We start from the raw sequence: 22938 nt of genomic DNA on the forward strand, positions 1-22938 counted from the left end.
GAGCATAAAGGGGACTGAACTTTTCTGTTTAAGTGTTACAGCCTGAGGTTTAGAAAGACAACAACAAACATGTGGCATAAGCACCTGAGTTGGTACCTGAGTTGGACCTGGGGGCCCGTGGGGCTGAGGTGTCTGTTGGATGATGGATTTGTGATGGGAGCAGCATCACCGGCACTTGCATTCTGTCACCGAAACAGGAGATGACAGCACGCTGGTTAAATGAAACGGTAACGGTGGTGGATGTGGTGACTTCCACGGTGCTGTTTTGCAGAGGATAGGAACAACACATGACCAATATGATCAAGTGAAGTCATTTTATTGAGATTTTACATTACATTTATACCCCTCTTCAGCAGGGGCAAGCCGTGGTGTTACAAGCTGATTTGTCAGTTCTCCTTCAGCGGTAAACAACCATTGTTTACCTACAGTATTATGCTTTCCCATGAGAAACGGCTCTGTGAGCACTCTGGTCTACAAAATAACAAGTCAAGGACTACAGAGGAAAACTTCCCGTGAAAAATAACAAGTCAAGGACTACTGAGGAAAGCTTCCCGTGAGAAGTGAGAGGAGTACAAGGCAGAGCAACTTTCTAATAATACAGAGAAAAACCTTAAAGGCAACGTGTCCTCTACAGTGACTAATTCTTTTACAAGGCTAACTTTATTCAGGTGCAGAAGCTGGGTTGTGCACGTCTAAATATACGTGCCCATTTTGATCTAAAAACTCCTCAACACTGTTTAAACTGAAAAGGGGCTGAGAGAAAACAAAAAGCAGGGGAAAAAAAAAAGACCTTTATATGGTACAACTACAGGGAAGGTAATGGGGCGGGTAACAGGGAGAGGTAACGGGGAGTAATATGGGGGCAGTAATGGGGAGGGAGGTAACCAGGGAAGGAAACGGGGAAGATAATGGGGGGAGATAATGGGGAGGTAACTAGGAGGGAGGTAGTGGGGAGATAACTGGGAGGGCAATGGAGGGAGATAACAGGGAGGTAACTGGGAGGGAGGTAATGGGGAGGGTAAGCGGGGGAGATAACAGGGAGGGATAGAATCATAGAATAACCAGGTTGGAAGAGACCCACCGGATCATCGAGTCCAACCATTCCTATCAAACACTAAACCATGTCCCTTACCACCTTGTCCACCCGTCCCTTAAACCCCTCCAGGGAAGGTGGCTCAACCCCCTCCCTGGGCAGCCTCTGCCAGTGCCCAGTGACCCTTTCCGTGAAATTTTTTTTCCTAATGTCCAGCCTAAACCTCCCCTGGTGGAGCTTGAGGCCATTCCCTCTCGTCCTGTCCCCTGTCACTTGGGAGAAGAGCCCAGCTCCCTCCTCTCCACAACCTCCTTTCAGGTAGTTGGAGAGAGCAATGAGGGTAATGGTGGGGCAGTAATGGGGAGGGAGATAACTGGGATGAAGGTAACTGGGATGGAGGTAATGGGGCAGATAACGGGGAGGGTAATTGGGGGAAGTAATGAGAGGTGTAACGGGGAGGGAGGTAACGCGGAGTGTAATGTGGGGTAAAGTGAGAGGTAACGGGGGCGGGTTACCGGGGGGGAGGCCAGCGGTGATAGGAGCGAGGGAGAGGGTGTCGGGGGCGGTACCGGGGGGAGGTACCCGGGGGAGGTACCGGGGGGCCGAGGGCGGTCCCCGCCGTGCCGGAGCCGCCCCGCTCCCGCCCCGCGGTACGTGCGGAGCCGCAGGTCCGCAATGAGCCCCGAGCCCGCCTCCGCCCGCCGGGCGAGCAGCGGCACCGCCGCAGCCAGCGGGGTAACGGGCACCGCGGCCCGGGGACTGCGAGAGGGAGCAGGGGAGATGGGACAAGGAGGGAGAAGGGGAGAAGGGGGGAAGGAGGAGGAGAGGAGGACGGAGAAGGGAAGGGAGAAGGAGAGGAGGGAGAAGGGAGAAGGAGGAGGGAGAAGGTGAAGGGTGGAGGAGGAGGGAGGAAGAGGAGGAGGAGAAGAAGGGAGAAGGAGGAGAAGGTGAAGGGAGGAGGAGGAGAAAAAGGGAGAAGGAGGAGGGAGGAAGAGGAGGAGGAGAAGAAGGGAGAAGGAGGAGAAGGTGAAGGGAGGAGGAGGAGAAAAAGGGAGAAGGAGGAGAAGGTGAAGGGAGGAGGAGGAGGGGGAAGAAGGAATAGGGAGGAGGGAGGAAGAGGAGGAGGAGAAGAAGGGAGGAGAAGGTGAAGGGAGGAGGAGGAGAAGGAGGAGGAGGAGAAGGGAGGAGGAGGAGAAGGGAGAAGGAGGAGGAGGAGAAGGGAGATGTGAGAAAGAGGAGGTGGGAGAAGGAGTTGGAAGAGGGAAGGGAGAAGAAGAGAGGAAGAGGAAGGAGAGAAGGGAAGGAGGAGGAAGAAGGAGGAGGGCTGGCAGTGGGTCTGACCTGCCTGCCCACTCTGCTCTGTCCCGCAGCCCCAGTGACAAGGAGGACTCGGCAGCCGGATCGCAAATGAAGTGCGAGAACTGCACCAAAAAGGTGAGTGGGGGCAGCCAGGTGGGTTCTTCTTGAGCCCCTCAGCCGTGCCCGCGCCCCCCATCCCATCCCTGTTCACCTGAGGTGCAGAGCGGTGTCCAGCTGCCGCTCCGAGGTCAGCAGCTGCTTGGCTGTGGGAACACAGCCCCATGCCCATTGCCAGCGTTGGTACTGGTGATACCATCCCAAACATCGCTGCTCCTTGGCTTGGAGAGCAGCCCCAGGAGACAAGGGATGTCCAAAGAGTCAGCCTCACCTTGGGAAATGCGCTTGGGAAGAGGGCATTGCATGGGAACGTGAGGGTTTAACACTGCCAAAACGCGTGAAGGAGCTGGATGAGTTGTTAACAGTACAAACCTGCTCTTACCGAACAGTGAGCGTGTTCCTTGTAGTACGTGTGCTTTGTGTTTTGTTTCAGGAGTGCAGTAAAAAACAGAAAAATGATGATACGCAAAGTACATCTGTGGATGCAGTGAGCTCAAATGATGGTTTGGAAGAGGTAATGTTCCTCTGAAAATTGTATTACACTCTTATTTTTGTTTCTTCTGTTGTGTTTGCCTGAGGAGGTTGCAAGCAGAGAACTTTTCATGCTCTAAATAGAACACTAATCGTCAAGCAGTTGTAAGAAACTATGAGCACTTTCAGACATCTCGTAACGTAGAATTGAGAATATTTTAAAAAATTAAATAAAAATCCCTCAGGATGCAAATGCAAGACAGAAATGGAAGTTCTAAAGAAATGTTTTTGGAATTTTACATCATATGTCCAAAATGGAAACAGCTCATAAGGAGAAAAGGGGGGTTTGGGCAGTACAAGTGTACAACACAGCTTATTTTTTATATCGGACAAACATATTGTTCTTGACAAGATCACCGTTCCCCTGGGAATGGGTTCTTAACGGAAGGATTTTGGTTTAGATTTTTGCAAGTAGTCTGGCTGTGCTGCACTCCCATCCAAGCGTTTCTTCTCCCAGTAGCTGAGCTGCCAGTGGTGTTGTAGCCAGAGTGTGAACCTCTTAGTCAGTAGGGCTGCGTTCTCTTTGTTTTGCCTCATGGTCAGAATCCACTGTTTTGGCATTTCAGAGGCATCAGCTATTAGAGAGGTGTAATAGCTCAGGTAAAAGTTCTCTCAGTTGCTGGGTAAATTGATGGGGACTATCAGCTCTCATCTGCAATGCAAATCAAGTTGCTCAAACATGGATTGATGTTTATGCTTAAACAGTTTGCAATTTCACAGTAATAATAGGAGTAGAGCCACAAAGAAGGATGGAACAAGCTATTTTGATTACTTTTAAATAATCTTGGGTGTTATGCAAGTGTCATGGATTGTCTTGTTTTAAATGAAGCAGCAAGAATGGGTTTGCTCTTCAGCTGGGTCATTGCAGAGGTCTTGAGAATCAGTTGATCATTGTTTGTTTCCTTTATTCTCTCCCCCCCAGAAAAATGAGTTTCATACGTTGGCTAATGCTAAAATACTCCTTAGCGACTGCCTAGCATGTGACAATTGCATGACATCAGAAGAAGGAGCCAGAGTTTTTCAACAGAATCAGAAGGAGCTTTTTCGTGTTCTTAACCTTAATAAGGTAAAATGACAAAAACAATAACATGCTGTTTTCTATGAGGAGGAGGAAATCACAGTATGACTAAGCAGCTTGGTTTCCCAAGGCAGATAATGTGGAGATTTGTCAGGATATGCTTTTCCAAAGAGGAAGTGAAAACTGCAGGCAAACTGAATGTTAAAGTACTGAAAATAATTTCGCACTAGATATGCAAGACTATGGCACTTAACCTAAATGCTGGGGGAGGGTTACTGCACCTGCAGTAGTGAAGTTCTTGGAAAATTTAACTACCTCATTATAGTGATAAATTTTTGTGTGGTTTTGTGTTTATAAAATAGTCATGTGCTTATTGCTAGGACTGTTTGAATAGTTTTGGTGCTGATGAGTCCACATAATACAAAGTTATCAAGGCGTAGTTTTGAAAGTAGAATTGATTTTAATATATGTTTGAGCTGACTGTGTTTGGAACAGGTTTTTTTTGTCCAAATTCTTAGCAAAACTTACAAAAGTGTTCTATTGCCTTCTTTATTTCTGCTGAGATCTGCATTTCCTACAAGCTAGGTGCTATGTATGGTTGTCAGATCTTCAGATCTTGATGTTGAATGAATTACTTAATTTCTGCTCCAGGCTTCTGTGTCCATACTTGGTATGCAAAACCTACCAGAACTGATACTTTTTCTTGATCTGGACGTGTCATCAGTAAGAGGATTAGTTACATAGCAATTCAATTTTCTTAGAACTAGTTTAACTCTCTATGCCGTTTGATGATGATGTACTGAGAAGAAGAGAAGAAAAGGTGGGGAAAAAGATCTCTCGGATCACAGGGGTCCTGAAGCTCACAAAGGGAGGCAGCCTGGTACCTTGATCAGAGCTTCAGGGATCCAGAAGAGGACAGTGAGCAAGAGAGATGCTTTCCAGGCAGTCACAAGGTCTGCTTTCAGGGTCATTGTACAGCATTTAGGGTGACTTAAATACAAACTATGGTCTCTAACATTTTTAGGGTGAGATTCATTTGTGGTGTGGTCGTGGTTTGTCTGCCAAGGGTTCCACTGGTGTGGAAAATGTCCTGGCTAAAACAAAAGATTCATCTTCAAGTAAATGTCACAGTCATCAGAGCTTTAGAATTGCACAGTCTTAAGTGTTCTAAAAGGGTTCTTCTGTGCCTACAAGCACTGTTTTTTTGAGGCTCCTATCTTGCCACTTTCCCCCAATACCCTCAGTGTTAGAAATAGTAGAGACATAAGAGCCTTAACAAAGGATCCAGTCTGTGATTTGCTGGGTTGGATTTGTAACAGTTTATCTGTTTAAACATACATATTTGCATTTCTAGAACATCATAGGTGCTGAAGGTCTTTTAACTTTCCTTAGGCCATTAGGAGATCAGCCACAGAATTGTCCTAGGAGGGACAGATTTCCTGAGTTCTCTAAAAGCTTCACCTACAGATGAGAGGTGAACACAAACAGAAGCAGAGGAACATCTGATAAGATGGAAATGTGCTAGTTGTGTTATAGGGGTTTTAACCACATGGCCCACTGAAGCATAGGACACTGAGTAACTCCAGAGGTGGAAAAGGGAGGGAAAGTATGGAACCTTACCCTGTTGGAATTACATTCCTTGTTTCTTTTGTTTTTGTTTTGTTTACCAGAAATGTGATACCTCAAAACACAAAGTGTTGGCAGTGTCTATATGCCCTCAGTCATTGCCTTATTTTGCTGCTAAATTCAGTCTCTCTGTGAATGATGCAGCCAAGAGACTCTGTGGTTTCCTCAAAAGTCTTGGTAAGTTTGGCTCTGTTCTGGTGGTGGAGGAGAAAGGGGAGATTGTTTCAATTCTTGCTTCTTCAGCAGGATTCTTTGTTATGCATTCATCAAGTGCCACTGCACAGCCTCCTTTCAGAGTCTGAAATATGTACTCGGTGATGTTAACAGCCGTGCACCAGTCTGGCAGACACCAGTTTGGGAAATGGTCTGGAGGCATTACCTGTTGATAGGAAAGGCCACGGAACAGAAAGATGTTCTGGAACTGTCTTCAAAAGCTTCACTGCCAAGAAATGGGGAAGGGTTTGGTCATGAGCTGCTGTAAAATTTCCCCTTATTTTGTAACTTGAAGAAGGAGGGAATTCTTATCTTAATGCCTTCCAGTCCTGTTGAGACAGATCTCTAGAAGACTCTCAATTCTGTTGTTTTCTGTCATCAGAACATACAAGAACTGTGGGATCTGCGTATTCTATGTTAAAGCTTTGGTCTTTGTGCTATATATACAAAGTTCTGTTTTAAAAAAACGTAGACTGCTTTGCCTGTAGGTTTGGGGGAGGGTATGTACTTGAGGGAGGGAGGAAGGAAGGAAGAGGACAGTAATAAACCTATATACTGTTTCCTCCCTATATATACATTTGCTTTTATTGCATCTCTGTACCCAGTGTATTTCCTTCATCTCAAAGGAGTGCTGAGTTCTGATGGGCCCCGGTTTTCTCAGAATGCATTAATTATCAGTGCCTCACTCGCTGCAGGGATGTGCTCTGTGTTACGTAGGCACACAGGGAGTGTGCTGCTAAGTTAGGAGGCAGGAGGTCTCTGCGATGTTGGTGATATGCTCGTGTGCCTTTGCAGACACCTTCAGCAGCAGAAGATGCACCTCATAGATAGTTTTTGGGGTTTTTTTGTGAATTACAGTATGTGACTTCAGCACATCTTGAAAGGAGCGTTCCTTCACAAGAGTCACTGCATGTAGCCCAGGAATCACAAAACCCCATTAGGTTAAACAAAGAGCCAATACATGCTAAAAGCAGGCTTCTCATTGGGAAGCAGGCAGCTTTTTGGAGTGTAGCTAGCCAGCGTTAGCAAGTTTGGGGTCCTTTTAAATTCATAACCTAGAAGATAGCTTTTCAATGTCTGACTTGTATTTTTGACTCCACTATTAGTGAAAATTTGGAGAGGGGAAAGATTACACCTGTTGATCCTCTATGATTTTCTGTAGATCTGGGACTTGGAAAGAAGTCTGTGAGATGGAAAGCATTCTAATAATTCACTTTTTTTTGCTGCTTTCTTTCATAGGGGTGCATTATGTATTTGACACCACTATAGCTGCTGATTTCAGTATCCTGGAGAGCCAGAGGGAATTTGTGCAGCGGTATCAACGGAGGAACCAGGAGGATCATGCCTTACCAATGTTTGCCTCTGCTTGTCCTGGTGAGAACCTATTTCTCCAGTCTTCCTGCATGTGGGCCTAGTCTCATGATGCTACCAAGGACCTAAGGAAAGAGTGGTTTCCTTGGGGAACCTTACGTAACTTGCAACATTTTGCCTTTGCTTTTGAGAGATTCAGAGTACATCACACAGTACTGGCTACCAGTCACGCTGTTTGTCTTTAGTGTGTTTATGGTCTGTTGGGAGAGCAGAATTTGTTTCCAAAAAGCACCATCAGCTTTCCCATACAGTGAGGTGCCACAGCCATAAACGTGAACCATGCAGACAGAGAAGAGGTCTGATCATGCTGGGTAAGGCCTGGGCTAATTCCGTCTAGGGCCTTAGACAGATAAAAAGGCTGCAATAAAATCCCTATCCACATCTTACAATTCTCTTCTATTGGAGCTTTGTAAAAGGTGAGGAGAGTAAACTGTATTGCTGCTGTTCAAAGAAAACCCTGACTACTTGAAGTTCACAGCCTTGGATAATACAGAGAACTTGAAGGACTTTGGGGCCAAACTCCACCCTAAAATTCTTGGTGTTGCTTTTCATATTCTAATAAAAATGCAAGAATAATTCTTTCTAGCTTTGAAATAACTGAAATGGATTGCATTCTTTTAAGAAATTTTATAGTGACAATGGAGTGAGTTAGAGCTGTGTTTGATGATCCCCAGAATGTGCTGTTGTCATTGATTTAAAGTTCAAATACTGCTGTTTGAATCATACTTCTGTTTGCTTGGTGTATTCTGCAGTGAAAGTATGTGGTACACTGTAGGAACAACATAGATGTAGTGAGAGGAAAAGTCTCTTTTCTGTTACTGTCAATTTTGGTGTTACCTCTTATCTTCAGGAGCAGACATATTGTATATCAAGTTTTTTCCGCCTAAAGCTTGTGAAGTTGAAGCAGCCCCTGTTGCTTAGCTTTGTCTTGTACCTGGTTCATTTAGAATTCAACACTTGAGGATTTCTTTTAGTACTACTCCTGAGATAACTTTAATTTTCTTTATCTCAAAACGGCTCAGATTCCCTGCTGCTTTCATTGGAAACACATTAGAAGGGTTAATGGGGCACTTTTTTGTCCTCGTCTACCCTGTGGAAGGTTGTTCCTGCTTTCAGTGCTCACTATGGTGTTAGCATTTGCTGTGGGATAAGTGTTAGCAGGAGCCCGAGTGCTTTCCAGTTATGGGAAACTGAAACAAAATATTGCTGTAAACCCATTTTGAAAGTAGAGGTTTTTCATACCCATTGACAGCAATTATAGAAAAAAATCATCATTAGTCATCTTTGAAATAAGGCTGTGCCCTGTTTCACAACTGTAATTGTCTGGCTGCATTTTCTGTTCCCCATTCTCCTTCCTCTCTCTACCCCCCGGTTACAGAAATTGCTCCCAGAAATGTTGTTTACTGGGTGTGTTTATCACAAACTTTTTTTTTTATATGGCTCTGTAGATATTGAGGTCAATGTGGTCCAGTATAACTGCTGTACTCTCCTTTATCTTTGGGTGGAACTTTCCACAGCAATATCACCCTCTGCAGGAGCGGTCTGTGATGTAAAATCTACCCTGAGCAAAAGATCGTGGCCTGCATAGTCCCAGAATTCGGTAAAAGGCCATTTTTTGTCCATATCTTAATTGTTTTTACCTCCTTCTCCTGCTCCCTTAAAAGAAAGAGAGGTGACCTATTTGGGGTTTGTTTCTTGTTGCAAGTACACCAGTGTAGCTGCTGGTTTATATGTAACAGCTCAAGAGTGATCACTTCTCTTCCTTAATTTGCTGAATGGGTAAGCAGGCTGGAGCGCTTGCTCTGGGAAGCAGGCAACATTTGTAACACATTGCCAGCCTCTCAACTCCTAAAACAGGTCAACAGGACAGGCTTACAGCCTCTCGGGGAGAGCAGAATTACTGAGGATTTTTTCAAATGCTTTTGTCCCAGTCAACCAAACCAATTTCCTTTCACAGGAATGTGATTTTACAGCAGCAAAAGCTTTTCTAGGCTTTCTGTGCTTCATGCTGATGCAGGTGTTTTCAGCATGCGTCTTGATGATCTACTTACAATAAACCACTAAAAATAGCGCGTTATGAACTACATCTGTAAGAACTTAGAGTGGTTTATAAGGACTTCTTGCTCTTTGATGCTAACACAAACCGACAAATGGCATGAGTTTATGGAGGGTACAGGTTTGCACAGGTACAGATGATACTGATACAAGAATGGGGTATCCTAGGCTTCCGATAACTGTGGCTCTGCAATTCAGCTCTGTTGATGCACAGGATGAAACAGCTCGTGTGTATGAAGTGCAGATAAACGTCTCATGTTGCTTATTCACCGCGGCTCCTTGTATAATTAAACAGTGACTCGTGGTCACTGTGGAGCTGGGACTGCAAGGCACTTGTTCCGTCCACTGCAAGGAAAGAAACAGTTTAAGGCATTGCTCTGGGCAAGACCTGCCAGAAGTCTCTGGGAGTTTAGGAAAGTTTCCTTGTAGTTCGTGACTACAATACATAAAACATTGCAATTCTGAACCTTAGCCTTGCAGCAGGAGTGCTTTGGTGGCTGATGGCAGCATAAAGGAAATACTTTGCAGAAATGCTGCTGAGGTCCAAGGCAGAAAGGTTTTAAAAACTGTCCTCCTTTTGTTTGAGACAGTGTTTGTTCTGTTTTGACAGCAGTTGAGACTAAAGCAGTTTAAGAAACAGGATATTGTATCATGCAGAATATGGTAATGCAGCCTTTGTACCAAGCACCAAGGAGTGAAGTCCTTTGGTGCAGGTAATATAATGAACTTAAAGTCCCAGTTGAAGTTGGACATCAAGCAAACTTCCTATTTAGAGTCCAGCAATTTGGCACAGTTGTGACATGTAAATGTGTAGTCCCTTGCTCCTTCTACAACAGAAAGGAATGCTTATGGGAGATGATTCTATGATTCTTTGAGATTTTCCATGGAGACTGTTATCTATGAATCTTGAAGACTGTATTTTAACAGGAACTGAGAATATTTAAACAGCTGGAGGATCCTCATGTTCCCCAAATCGTTACTTTCTCATTTTCAGCAGAAAAATTCTATTGCACTGGGAAAACCACTTCTCTGCCATAGAGACAAGTGCTCTGAACACTGCTTGGATCGCCGTGGTGTGCTGCTGTTGGCCTTTATGGCAGTGTTCTAAACATTGCCAGGTTTACTCAGAGCTGTTATTTTCAAGCTTAAGAATTAACCTACAGGTTCTACCTTCCCTGCAGCACGTACTTCACAGCAGTTTTTCACTTTTATGTAAGCACTGATCCATTTGAAGGTAAAAGACTTAAGTGTGATATTTTTCACTGTTTCTTAGCACCGGAGGCAACCCACATCCCCAGAAGTCTGGGCCGAGTGCTTCTGCACCGTTTAGGATTCTGAATCCTTGCTGTGAAAGATTCTAGGCTGTTTTCAGTTAAAGTTACAGTGTCTAAGAAAGAATTGCACACTCTGAATATCTTAATCTGCTCATTTGTCGTGTTCAGGGAGGAAGGGAATAATGGAACTGGTTTGGGTATCGAGGTGCTGTGAAAGTACGCAACTAATCCTACTGGAATGCTGAAGGAGGCTGGTGAAAGGGAGAGGAACTTGAGGAACTAAGGCCTAGTGTTGACTACAGAGAGATTTCAGTCTGTTACTGTGTGTGGGTTTTTTCAAAAGAAGGTGTGGCTGCTCTAACAATAGTAAAAGAAGCCATTTTTTTCGAGGCTTAATCCACGTTCATCTTGTGATAATGCTTTCATGTGACTTCTGTTCTAAAGGAGGCGAGCTGGGTGCATGGATATGAAATCTCGGGAAACAGGAGGTTACAGTTAAGCTGTTGAACAGCACATTTGTTGTAGTATCTGGTGACCAAGGGCTGAGGTCTAGGAAGTCAACTTACTTCTTGTTAGCTGGGGTCCTGCACTTTCTGCTTGTTAAATCTCTGCATTAGAAATGATGTCGTAGGCCATGAAGTTCACGGTGGCTTCTAGGTTTAGAATTTATGACACCGTGAATTATTGATAGCCAACTGTAAAGCATTGCTAACGGAGCCTTGAGGTTTCCTGCAATTCCTAAGGTTGGGCTTCCAGCATATGCAGAAATGCCCTACCTGCTATGAAGGTGTCTTCATTTTTAAGAGCTGATCTGCAACTGCTGCCACTTTCTCACACTTCTGTGCCCGTTCTCTAAACTGTAGTTTTCTGTTGTTCCAGGTTGGATCCGGTACGCTGAGAGGGTGCTTACCAATCTGGTGACCCCTCACATTTGCACTGCAAAGTCTCCACAGCAGATCATGGGCTCCCTGGTGAAGGGCTACTTTGCCAGGCAGCAGGCCAGTAAATCTGATTTATTTTAACCATTACACTCATCTCAAAAGATGGGCTAGTGGTTTTTAATACTGATCTTAACGTCTTATAAAGTGGTAAAGAATCTTCCTGAATTGTCTTTTACTTGAAGAATAAATGGTGCTCTGCTGCTATACGAGTGCCTGTAATAAGAATGTACAAAGAACCTTGTTTCATGAGTAGCAAGGTGACCTGGCAGCAGTCCTCACACTCCCAGTGCAACATGAATTTTGATATTTAGGGATGAAAATTAAGTCCAGGGTAGCTAAAGAGATTCTTGTTAAATTCTGTCTGTCTAGTTGTGTAGCACAGCCAAAACAGGAGTGGTGGAGGCTAATGTAAAAATTTCTTTGGTATCTGGGGGTCAATAAAAGCATTATATGCTAGAAACAAAGCTTTTTTTCGTAGTTTTGTATGTTGAAAAAATTGCTGCTCTTTTTCTGTAGCACACTTCAATCTAACTGCATCCACTTTATATGAGGATGTATTGCTGCATCCACATAGCAGTCTTGGAAAGTAATTGCTTGGGGTTGATGACTGGTATTAGCATGCACAGAATTTATGATGAGAGGTTTTGTCTTTGTCATCCTTGAAGCTGTCTTTTGCTCTTCATGCAGTTCACATGTGTTCTTTTCCATCTTCCACAGAACTTGTCTCCTGACAAAATTTTCCATGTAATTGTGGCGCCTTGTTATGACAAGAAGCTGGAAGCCTTGCGGGAAGATTTCTACACTGCCTTGTATAATTCACAAGAAGTTGATTGTGTTCTGACATCAGGTTAAATCTTCTTTCAACTTTTACTGTTTATCAGGATCTAAGTGAATCACTGTTGTTAGGATAGCCTTTGTGCCAGGGCTAGCTTGTTTTTGAGTCTGCTTCAGTTGTAGGGGTGCCTTTTTTCTGCTTTAAAAATAATAGAATCGCTTGGTTGGAAAAGACCTTGGAGATCATTAAATCCAACTGTGCCTGCTCACTACTAAACCACATCCCTGAACACCTCGTCTGCCCATCTTCTACACAGCTCCAGGGAAGGGGATTCAGCTATTTCCCTGGGCGGCCACTTCTAATCCCTGAGAACCCTTCAGTGAAAATATTCTTCCTGCTGTGTAATCTGAACCTGCCCTGGCACAATTTTTGGCAGGTTTTTGGAGAGGTGTTTGTGCTTCTGGTAGTGTAGGTGTTGTGTGGGGAAGGGAAAGTGAAAAATACTGTCCTTGGAAGTTGGTACTTGTCTGAAAACAAGATTCAGGTGTTTGTTCTTGTCAGCCTTGTGAAGGGTAAGAATTATGCAAATCATTGTCTTGCTTGTCTGTGATCACTACTTAATCTCCACTGGGATTAGTTGGAACATTCCAAATGCATTATCAGCACCAGTGGCTTTTTGGTGTGGTTCTTGTCTTTAGGCGTAATGTCCAAGCTACGTATCCTCCTTTTTCCCCTGCAGTGTAGAAATGTCTTTGAAATTTTATCTGAGAGAAGCTGAGGATGGCATTGTGCACTTTGGAGTTTGATCTCAGAGGCACAGCATGTGCTTTGGGTTCAAAGTAAAATGTCATATGTTTTCCTGCAGGTGAAATCGTCCAAATAATGGAACAGAAAAATGTGTCGCTGAAAGATGTGGCTGAAGTAGCTGTAGATACCTTGTAAGTAGTTTTGTTTCAATTGCTTCCTTGTTTTGATGACAAATAACAAAATCCTTGAGCACAGTCAATATAAAGATAAAACTACTTAAAAGAATGTTTCTTCTCTTTAAAGAAAAAAGCCTGCATCAAAACCTGAGCCTCGCCCCTTGTAATAGTGGCCAAGAAACCCTAAAGTATTGGTTTAGGTGTCCATTGCTATGTATAAAGGTAATGGGAAGCAGATAACCTAAAATTGCATATGCTGTCTAAGTACAAAGCAGGTAATCAAGGTAATGACCCCTATCTAGTGACTTGGTTAAAATTTATGATTTTTGAAGATCTGTGTAGCTCCTCATTTATATTTTAATTCATTTGTATTAGATTTGACTATATCAAGTTCATGACTTGCTAGTAATTGTGATGGTCTCAGGATGTTTACCCTGTTTAGAGCTCTGCCGTGCTTGAGCTTGCATAAAGCTGTCTCCCTGCCTGCCCCAAGCTGTCCAGCCTCACACAGTGATGCTGGGATACAGTCACGCAGCTGCCCATCTGTTCTGTGCTTCCCTCTCTCAGAGCAGCATCTTGGTAGTGTATTTCCCTTTGCCCTGATGTTTTTGTGTAGAATCGATAGGAGCATCACCCTTTCAGGAATGGTAATTAATTTTTTATCCTGAAGGCAACAGTTAGTTTTTTCAAGATGAGATAAAATTGAAAACGTGCTTTAGGTGACGATCACACAAAGCATCAGGGAGATTTTGTTTACTCGCTGTACGGCTGGCTGAGAAAGCAGCACACGTGTTGTTTTAATTCTCAGGCTTAGTCACAAAGGCTGGTGCTGCTTGCTGATCTCTGTTCAAGTGTGACAGATGTTCCTTGGTGTCTTTCCAACACGGTGATAGTGGAGCAATAAACATGCTTTCTTGCACAAAATGGAATGCTTTGGAAATGTTTAAAAACTCACTGTGGGTTAGATCCTGCTTGGACCTTGCCTTGGCTGGAGAAATTTAAGCGATACAGAGCAGCAGTGTCAGAGCTGATTTTGTGGTATAGCTCCTACAATTGCTTCCACTAGTGACTGCTACACAGAATGAGAATTACATAAATTTCTTAAAGGCATAATCACATAGACATGGTCATTTATTTTGAAATCAGCCTGTTCTGTGAAAGAACAAGCTGCTACTCAGCATCCGTATTTTATTGCATCCATTTTTATTTCTCTGCAGACTGATGCAATAATGCTGGTTCAAGCTGTGAGACCAAATGACCTAGTTTTTTCTCTTCTGGAGTCTTAAAAGTAGATTTTGCAGAGAAATCTATGTAGCTTGAACTCCTCTTCTTAAAGCAAGTTCCAGCACAGAAGGCATTTTTTATAAAGTACTCAGCATTAAAAAAGTAGCGTGAACAATAACTGGTGTTTGAGCTCTCTGCTTGCTTTTGTAGCTAGAGAACACCAACAGATGGCAATGGGATAAATATAGGGGACACAACGTGAAGCAAAATCACCTAAGGTTAAAAGAGGGGGAAGTCGCTATGCTATTAAGTAAGTGTGATGGCCTAGGGCGGGCAGATGCTAAACTGGTGAGCTTCATCTAATAGAATCATAGAATAGTTTGAATTGAAAGGGATCTTAAAGCCCATCCAGTTGACGGCATCTGCCATGGGCAGGGACACCTCCCACTGGGTCAGGTTGCTCCAAGCCCCATCCACCTTGGCCTTGAACACCTCCAGGGACTGGGAAGCCACAATTGCTCTGGGCAAAAATATTTCTCTGTCATCATTACAAGTTCAGCATGTTTTTTTCTCCTGGTAAGGTGTTTGCTGTGATAATTGTCATTCTGTTTTCATGGCTGGGCTGGGCTGGGCTGGGACTGCTGCTCAGGCAGGAGCTGGAAGCGTAGGCCAGGAAAGGTCACATCTGGGTGTTTTGGGAAGAGGTAACTGGACTGTATCTAGAGAAGCTTTTACGTGTAAAAAGCCAAAGACGTAACCTGTCTGTTGGTTGATCTGAAGATGAGTATTTTGCCCTGAAACTGGCATTGCTGCCTGCCGCTGTTGGTTGCTTCTTTGTCAGAAAGGAGCACAAGCCTGCAGGCAGCACCTTGGTGGCCACCAGCCTGTGTCCCAGTACAGTTTACAGCCACTCGTGCTCATCAGAGCTCGGCTCTTAACTGTGAGGCACAGGTCCATCTCCAGGTGAATGCTGTGGCCACTGGATGTGACCCCTTTCCCGAGCTATAGAGTCGCGCTTCTCTTGAAGAGACGGTGCTCTAGCCAGGTTGCAGTTGTACTGATTCAATGTTATTTTAGTGGCACAGTGTTATAGACTGTGACAAACAGTTCTTGGAGCGGGAGAAGCATTTGTGAGCAAAGGCTTGTAACGTCCGAGCTTCTTTTACATTCTCACAGGCTAAAAATATTTTGGTTTTTTTTTTTTTCCTCAGTAATGTCTCCTGAGCAGTGAATGGCCATTAACCAAGTCGTTAGGCTGTGCTGAACGTGGATTTTTATAAATTCCTGTGCTTAAGTTTTCTGAACATGCCTTGCATCCTCTCATATTGTTTTCCACTGTCCCTAAACAGTTTCAATTTTTAAAGTTATCATAAATGTTAATATTTTCTCACTCCCTGCTGTAAAACTCTTTGGGGGCGGGGAGGGGAGATGGAAAAGAAGCAAAACATACTGTGTTATTGAAGAGGAAGAATGAAATTTTGGGGTTGATGTTTCTTTCTGTTGTTTTCCAAGATTTGATGAAACAAAGGAGGGAGAGGTTGTAAGGCACGATGGGAAGAGATCCGATGGTTACCTGGAGCACATTTTTAAACATGCTGCAAAGGAGCTTTTTGGCATGGATGTCAAAGAAATAACCTACAAAGCATTGAAGTAAGCTGGCGTTTTGTGTCCTGGTGATGTAGGGAGGGCTTGTTGATACTACACTGAACCCTCATGCAGTAGCCTGGCTTGTTTGCTGATAGGCAATTGCATGCTATAAACCTGGAAATATGTTATCAAAGTACCTCCTGCTAGCTTTAATTTTATTAATCATAGAATCATAGAATAACCAGGTTGGAAGAGACCCACCGGATCATCGAGTCCAACCATTCCTATCGAAGTCCAACCATTCCTATCAATGACTTACCTCCCCTTAAAAATTAAATATCATAGAATCCCTAGGTTGGAAAAGACCTTTGAGATCATCAAGTCCAGCCATACCTGTCTACTACTAGATCATATCCCTAAGCAGAAATATAATTCTACTCTGAAAATATTCTGCTTAATTTGGTTTAGAAACTGGAAGAGTTCATCTTAAGCTCACGGTTACCCTCATTCTGTTCTCTTCAGAACATCTAAATCCAAGCTGGCATGATTGGATCATCCTGTTGGTAACACAGGGATTTGAAATGTTTTCTGTGTATCTTTGTAGGAACAAGGACTTTCAAGAAGTCACCCTTGAAAAGGATGGTGAGACAGTGCTACGTTTTGCAGCAGCTTATGGCTTTAGAAACATTCAAAACATGGTTCTGAAGTTGAAAAAAGGAAAATTTTTATACCATTTTGTAGAAGTCCTTGCCTGCCCAGGAGGTAAGAATAACTGCAGAACCACAGCTGTTACATGAACAAACCTTGAATCTCATAGGAAAGCCGTCTGATGGGCAGGCACTTAATTTCATTCCCTCTTTATTCTCTTCGTAGTAATCTGAAGTGCTGACTATGTAGTGCGTGGTCTGGAACACTAATTCCATGTGCGGTTTGGCTCAGAAATTGATTGATTTTTCTAAAATTAGCCACAATGTTGTTTATCATAGAATCATAGAATAACCAGGTTGGAAGAGACCCACCGGATCATCGAGGCCAACCATTCCTATCAAACATTAAACCATGCATTTGTTCTCTTCTAACCTATAAAGAAGTGACAGCCTGGCTCTTAGGATTATTGCAAACCTAAGAGTAAGCGCTCTGAGATGGTGATTGTTAAGGGCAAGAAAAGAGAAGGATGATAATTAGGATCATAAAACCATGGAGGAGGCAGAGAAGGATAGTTACGGAAACTTCATTTATGTGAAGATGTTGATATTGGAATCAAAATTTCAAGTAAATAGAAATTCTAGCAGCATGGGGGTTAATTTATTTAAAGAGATGATGTGTTTTCTTTAGAGAAGTAAAAAAAAAAAACCTTCCAATTTAATATAAACTTTCTTTTTGCATCAGATCTTCATCACTCTTGTGGCTTTTTTTCTTTTCTTTGTTCTTTTTCCCCTAAGGGTGCCTAAACGGAAAAGGTCAGGCCCAGACTGAAGATGGCAAACCAGATAGAGCCCTGCTGAACCAGATGGAAGAGGTTTATGCTGCAATACCCGTCAGGCTTCCAGAAACCAACGTGCGCGTACAGAGGATGTACCAGGACTGGCTGGAAGGCGTGGACTCTAAGAAGGTCCAGGACACTTTGCACACCAAATACAGTGCAGTAAATCAAACAGCAAGCAACCTCGATATCAAATGGTAACCCATGATTCTCGCAGAAGATTTGCGTAGGTTAGTTACAGTTCCAGCACTGGCAATACTCTATGCAATCGCAGACGCTATGCACTAGCCGAGAGTGTGAACGAGACGCTTCCCAACGTGGATTATTATTATCTGTGAAGAACTATTGCTTCTTCAAAAACAGAAAGAGAAGATTCTGAAAGCCGTAGTTCTTGCCATTGTCATTTCGCTTTTACTGTGTGTAATCTCCAGTGTATAATGGATTTCATTGTTCAAAAACGTGATCTTGGAAGGTACGTAAGCACTTTCTGCCAGGTGCAGGGAGCATAATTCCTGAAGCTGCTCCCTGAAGTGAAGGGTTCCTTTCACGTTACACAGTGGGCTCCCCAGGAAACCAAGGAAATTTTGCTCCTGTTCCTATGTGTGCAATCCCTTTCGCTGTGGGAGAACAGTCATGAATTTCGGTATATTTGCAGTTGTTGTGAGGTAAGTTGGGGTTTACTCCCCTTGTTAACAAACAAGCCCTTTACAGGGGCAAGCGTGTAGATGGAGAGGTGTAATGAATTCATATATGCCTTCTACCCATATTTTAACAATCATCCAGTTCCAAACTAGTCACCATTCCTTACTGTTCCTAAGGAACAGAATGCTTCGTATAAACTGGACTTGGGACCCTCCTGCTAAATGGTTATAATGCAATCCTTCATTAAAAGTAGTTCCACGTAGGTTGGTTGGTACAAAGAGAACTTTTAAGCGTTCTTAGAAACTTGCAGGTGGGAAGAGCCGTGCTGCTTACTCTGGCTTCTTCATGGCAGTGGAACGTGCACACGCACTGTCAGGTGAGCCCCTGCACGCCACAGCTTTGCTCGACTGACCCAGACTTGCAGCACTTCTATTCTCTCACATTTTGGGACACAATCTAGATCGTTCTTTCATTATGTCCGTGTTGACAGACACTTGTAAAAACAACTTCGTGGAGTGCCTCTGGAAAAAATACTGAATCGTACTTTTGAGCTCCTCAAAGTTACTATGCATGGGCATCACCAATTTTGGTGTACTCTTTTTTTTATTTATTTAAATGTGCTGTAGAGGCTTCATTTGACAGACACCTTACAGCAGTGCTTTTATGCCAGCTGTTCTGCAACTTCATGAGTTACCAGAGGGTCGTTCAAGAAAGTGATGGGCAAAAAAACCCAAACTGCTGCCAGATTTCAGATTGTTCCTAGTAGCATCAGATTTGTTGATGATTAATGGCTGTTAAAGCTGAAACCTTGCTAGCTTCACCTTTTCCAGTCTGAAACTGTGGATGAGCACTCATAATAGTTTCAAGCAATTTGAATGAATCTTCTTTAAATATTCCAACCACTCATAGGAGTAAGAGGCAGTACAGCAAAGGTGTCTATTTGAAATCCACATTTAACTTGAACACAGTAGATGGGATAAAGGCATCAGAGAACTCAATGCAAGTTCTTGCTGGCCAAACAACGGAGCCTTCGGAGGAGAGGGACAAACTGAATTGTGTTACCCTAATGCCAAGAGATTGTTCTAATGTGAAGCTGTTAATAGAATTGCAGCTTTCAATTTGACCTCCTCTTAAATTACAAAACATTTCACTTGTAGGGGTGTTTTCTTTCAAGTGCAAATGAATTTGATTACTGTGCTACCTAAATGCACACAATGAGATTATACCCATAAATTAGCCTTTAAGTTGTACCTTGTTGTAATAAAAACATTATCCTTAAGTGGTGCAATATCAGAACATCTACAGAAATCTACCTCTGTACAGGAAGGGAGTCTGGAAATTGTGGGAAGACCAAAACATTAATAAATATCCGCTAAGGAAAGATGGTGGTGGTGCATGAAACTCCTGAACAGATTGCTTTTAGAAGCAACATCCAACTCCTTTGGTCCAATTTTCTTTCTCTGTAATGATTTCCTCCAAACACTTCAACAGAATTATCTTGTAATAAGTGGTCTTGTTCTGTTTGTACAGGCTTATGTTTCTATGTATATATGGTTTATAGCTCGATGGCATGTTTAAATTATATCGCTTCTGTTCTTTGTACAGTATGCTTATTTTTTTATGTGTGAAATGGTACGAAAAAAAGCTGCTTTTCAGATGAAAACTGCACGAGAGCTGCCTTGCTGTTGGGAAGGGACACTTGAACTCTGTGTGCAACTGAAAAATACTCCTCTTGCATGGGCGGCACTACGGAACCTACTCAATTTGGCCATTCCACTTGCCTGTTGCACTGCAGAACCACCCATCCCGTGCCGCTGGGAGACCCTGGGAATGGGCCAGCAGGTGAAATAAATCCCTCTGCAGTATTCCAGGCTGTGCTCCTGCTGCTCAGTGGTGGCTCAGTGCATAAAATAATTTTTTTTCAGTTGAATCCAGCGTTTCTTCCATCTACTCGAGTGTTTTAACCTATTGAGATAGTATCAATGTAAAAATCGTGTAGATGTTTGTCTGCCACAGTTTTCTGTTGAGAGAGCAGGCAGGATCTGACTGGGCAGCTTTTAGCAGCTAGAGTGGAATGTTTATATTATAACTAGTGACTTAGTGACTGATTCTTGTCTCTGTCAGCCTTTGTTTTATAAGATTTTTTGGAGTAAAACTGATTTTAAGTTTTTAAAGCCCTTTTAAGTGCCAGTTGAAAAGAAAACATGCAGTTTTTCCCTTGACTGTAGTTTCTCCCCTTCACCTCACTGAAATTTTAACATAGATCAGAAAATATATAGTGAAATACTTGCCTGAGATTTGATTCTGGCTTTTAAAGCTGGAGCTGGGAAGTCTGTCATTGCTGACAATACGTGTTTCTAGCCGTGCTTTCTGAAACTGCAGCATTATTTAATTTTCTGATATGATTTTGGCAAGTAATGATTTTCATTGCTCCTGCCTTTTCAGCAGTGGGAAGAGCTCCCAGCATGGTCACAGCCACTGTCCTTTCCTCCTCGGCTGAATGTGCTGCTGAGACAATCTTGTCTCGAGTTGGTTTCTAGAAAAGACCAAATTGGAGGGACTGTGGGAAAGGAACTGGAAATGCTAAATTGACTTGAAAAATAAGTATTATTATTGACTGGAGCGTATCAAGTGGGTTGTAGTCCTTCATTCTGTCACAGCTACAAGGGAAATGTATTGTGAAATACTCCTGCTACATCTTCTCCAGTGACTTTGCCTCAACCACCTTGTGTTTGTCCGTTATAGTTGATGGACAAGGACAGACGTGGGCTACGCTCTCACTTGGAATAACAGCTACATCCCTGTGCAGCAATCTCAACTGGATCATATTTGGATTAATGTTCAGTTTCCTAAATTTTGGTGCTTTGTATTCAAATGGAGCATGACAATGAATTGTCCTAAATAAATCTTGATACTCGGTTACGTCCCGATTCTGTCTCGTTCCATTGAAAAGCTTAATTCTTTAAGCTTTGTTCTAACATACGTGCTTGTCTGGTGAATTTAGCATGAACACTTAGCAACAGTAAGACCGTATCTGCTATTTTGGAGTGTTCTGGGTTACAGCTACACTTCAAACTGATAAATGGAAGGAGAAAGTAGCGGGATAACAGGAGGAAATGGTAATTTGCTCTCTACAATTGCAAAATGGTATGTTGAAATATTGCAATAGGGTGGCTTTAAAGAAGAATAGATGTGGTTGGGATGAAAGATGCTGCTCCATGAAGGTGGTCTTAAATTTAGCAAACGTTTGCATGAATTCCCACAAAGAATTCCCACCCAGACTTCCCCAAATTACTAACTAGAGCTGCACGGGGTCTGCCTGGTGTCTAAGGGAGAGTAAAGCGTGTTACCTGGCCAGAGGAAAAGGTGAGAGAGCTGAGCTTTCAGAGATGTGCCTGGGTAAACTAAGGACTAGTTAAGACAGGTTTCGAGGAGGGGAGCTGAATGTTAAGATGTCCTTAGCTACTCTTGAACTGAAAATATCAATAACGGGGGTTCGTGTCAGCAAAGCAGAGATACCATCTGTTTAAGCTGTGCAGAGTTCAATCCACAAGGTCCTACCCACTCCAAAATCATCCTGTTTCTGTCCCTGTTTTCCAAGTGAACAGTTGGGCATGCCTGAAAAATAATGTCCAGATTCGACACATTTATCTACTAAACCCAGATTTTCCTCGGTCTGAATTACTTTTTCTTAAAACAGCTGTGAAAGAGTATGAAACACCTGATTAAATACTAGTAAGACCTGTTTAAATATTAAAGTAGTCTTTGATTTTTCTGTCAAATGCATAGCTGTTTGTTCTGATATGAGTAATTACTATTAGAAAAGGTGGAATATTTATGTTTTAAGCTAAAGTAGAATTAGATTTCATGCTATTTTTTGAAAGTTAGATGGGATGTCCCTTTGAGAGCATGTTGGGTTTTTTTGATCAGTGTTTTTCCAGACACTGCTCTTTGTTTTGAGATGATAACGCCTTGTGTTTGGTGTGATCTGTGCCGGACAGATGTGTCCTCTGGAATCCCCTCTGTTCACAGCGTTTACTTATCTCAAATGCAGGGTCAGGCAGAGCTGGCTCCAAAGCTCCAAACGAGCAAGAGGTTTGACTGTGGTGAAGTTCATAATAACATCAAAACGAGTCCTTGGAAAGTAATAGAATCTGCATAAGATTTCTGGGAGAGTTTATTCACGTGTATGTGTGAAACACCTCCTGTCCGGCACTGTGCGGTGGATGGGGATCACTCCTTGTTTCCCAGCCCTGATGAGGGATGCTCGCTTGCTAAAACGCCAAAATCACTCTCAGAGAGTTAATTTGTGGGCATTTTTGGTGTCGATGCAATATAAGGGGTTGGAAGGAGGCTCTCTGAGGCTGCGTGACCAGCAGGTCCAGGGAGGTTCTTCTCCCTCTGTTCTTGGCACTGGTGAGACCGCTCCTTGAATCCTGTGTTCAGTTCTGGGCCCCTCACCACAAGAAGGATGTTGAGGCTCTGGAGCGAGTCCAGAGAAGAGCAACGAAGCTGGTGAGGGGCTGGAGAACAGGCCTTATGAGGAATGGCTGAGAGAGCTGGGGGTGTTTAGCCTGGAGAAGAGGAGGCTGAGGGGAGACCTCATTGCTCTCTCCAACTACCTGAAAGGAGGTTGTGGAGAGGAGGGAGCTGGGCTCTTCTCCCAAGTGTCAGGGGACCAGACGAGAGGGAATGGCCTCAAGCTCCACCAGGGGAGGCTCAGGCTGGACATTAGGAAAAAAATTTTCATGGAAAGGGTCATTGGGCACTGGCAGAGGCTGCCCAGGGAGGGGGTTGAGTCCCCTTCCCTGGAGGTGTTTAAGGAA

The 22938-nt window shown here is 43.4% G+C and overlaps 1 protein-coding gene across 2 annotated transcripts; it reads left to right on the plus strand.

Moving 5' to 3' along the window:
- Nucleotides 1–1662: 1662 nt before the first annotated feature.
- On the plus strand, nt 1663–21034 carry NARF (nuclear prelamin A recognition factor). 2 transcript variants are annotated; one of them, XR_011338806.1, is made up of 13 exons: nt 1663–1768; nt 2404–2467; nt 2883–2963; nt 3903–4046; nt 5669–5801; nt 7077–7211; nt 11417–11535; nt 12196–12325; nt 13119–13191; nt 15913–16050; nt 16592–16749; nt 17430–19954; nt 20858–21034. XR_011338806.1 is itself a non-coding variant. In XM_069872872.1 (12 exons), the coding sequence occupies exons 2-12, from the start codon at nt 2441–2443 to the stop codon at nt 17669–17671; spliced, it is 1380 nt and encodes a 459-aa protein (XP_069728973.1). In that variant the 5' UTR covers nt 1663–1768; nt 2404–2440; the 3' UTR covers nt 17672–21034. The 2 variants fall into 2 exon arrangements, 1 of the variants encoding a protein (XP_069728973.1); XM_069872872.1 differs by having other exon boundaries at nt 17430–21034.
- Nucleotides 21035–22938: the final 1904 nt, after the last annotated feature.

Source organism: Phaenicophaeus curvirostris, chromosome 19, assembly GCF_032191515.1.
Source record: "Phaenicophaeus curvirostris isolate KB17595 chromosome 19, BPBGC_Pcur_1.0, whole genome shotgun sequence".
NCBI classification, from domain to species: domain Eukaryota; kingdom Metazoa; phylum Chordata; class Aves; order Cuculiformes; family Cuculidae; genus Phaenicophaeus; species Phaenicophaeus curvirostris.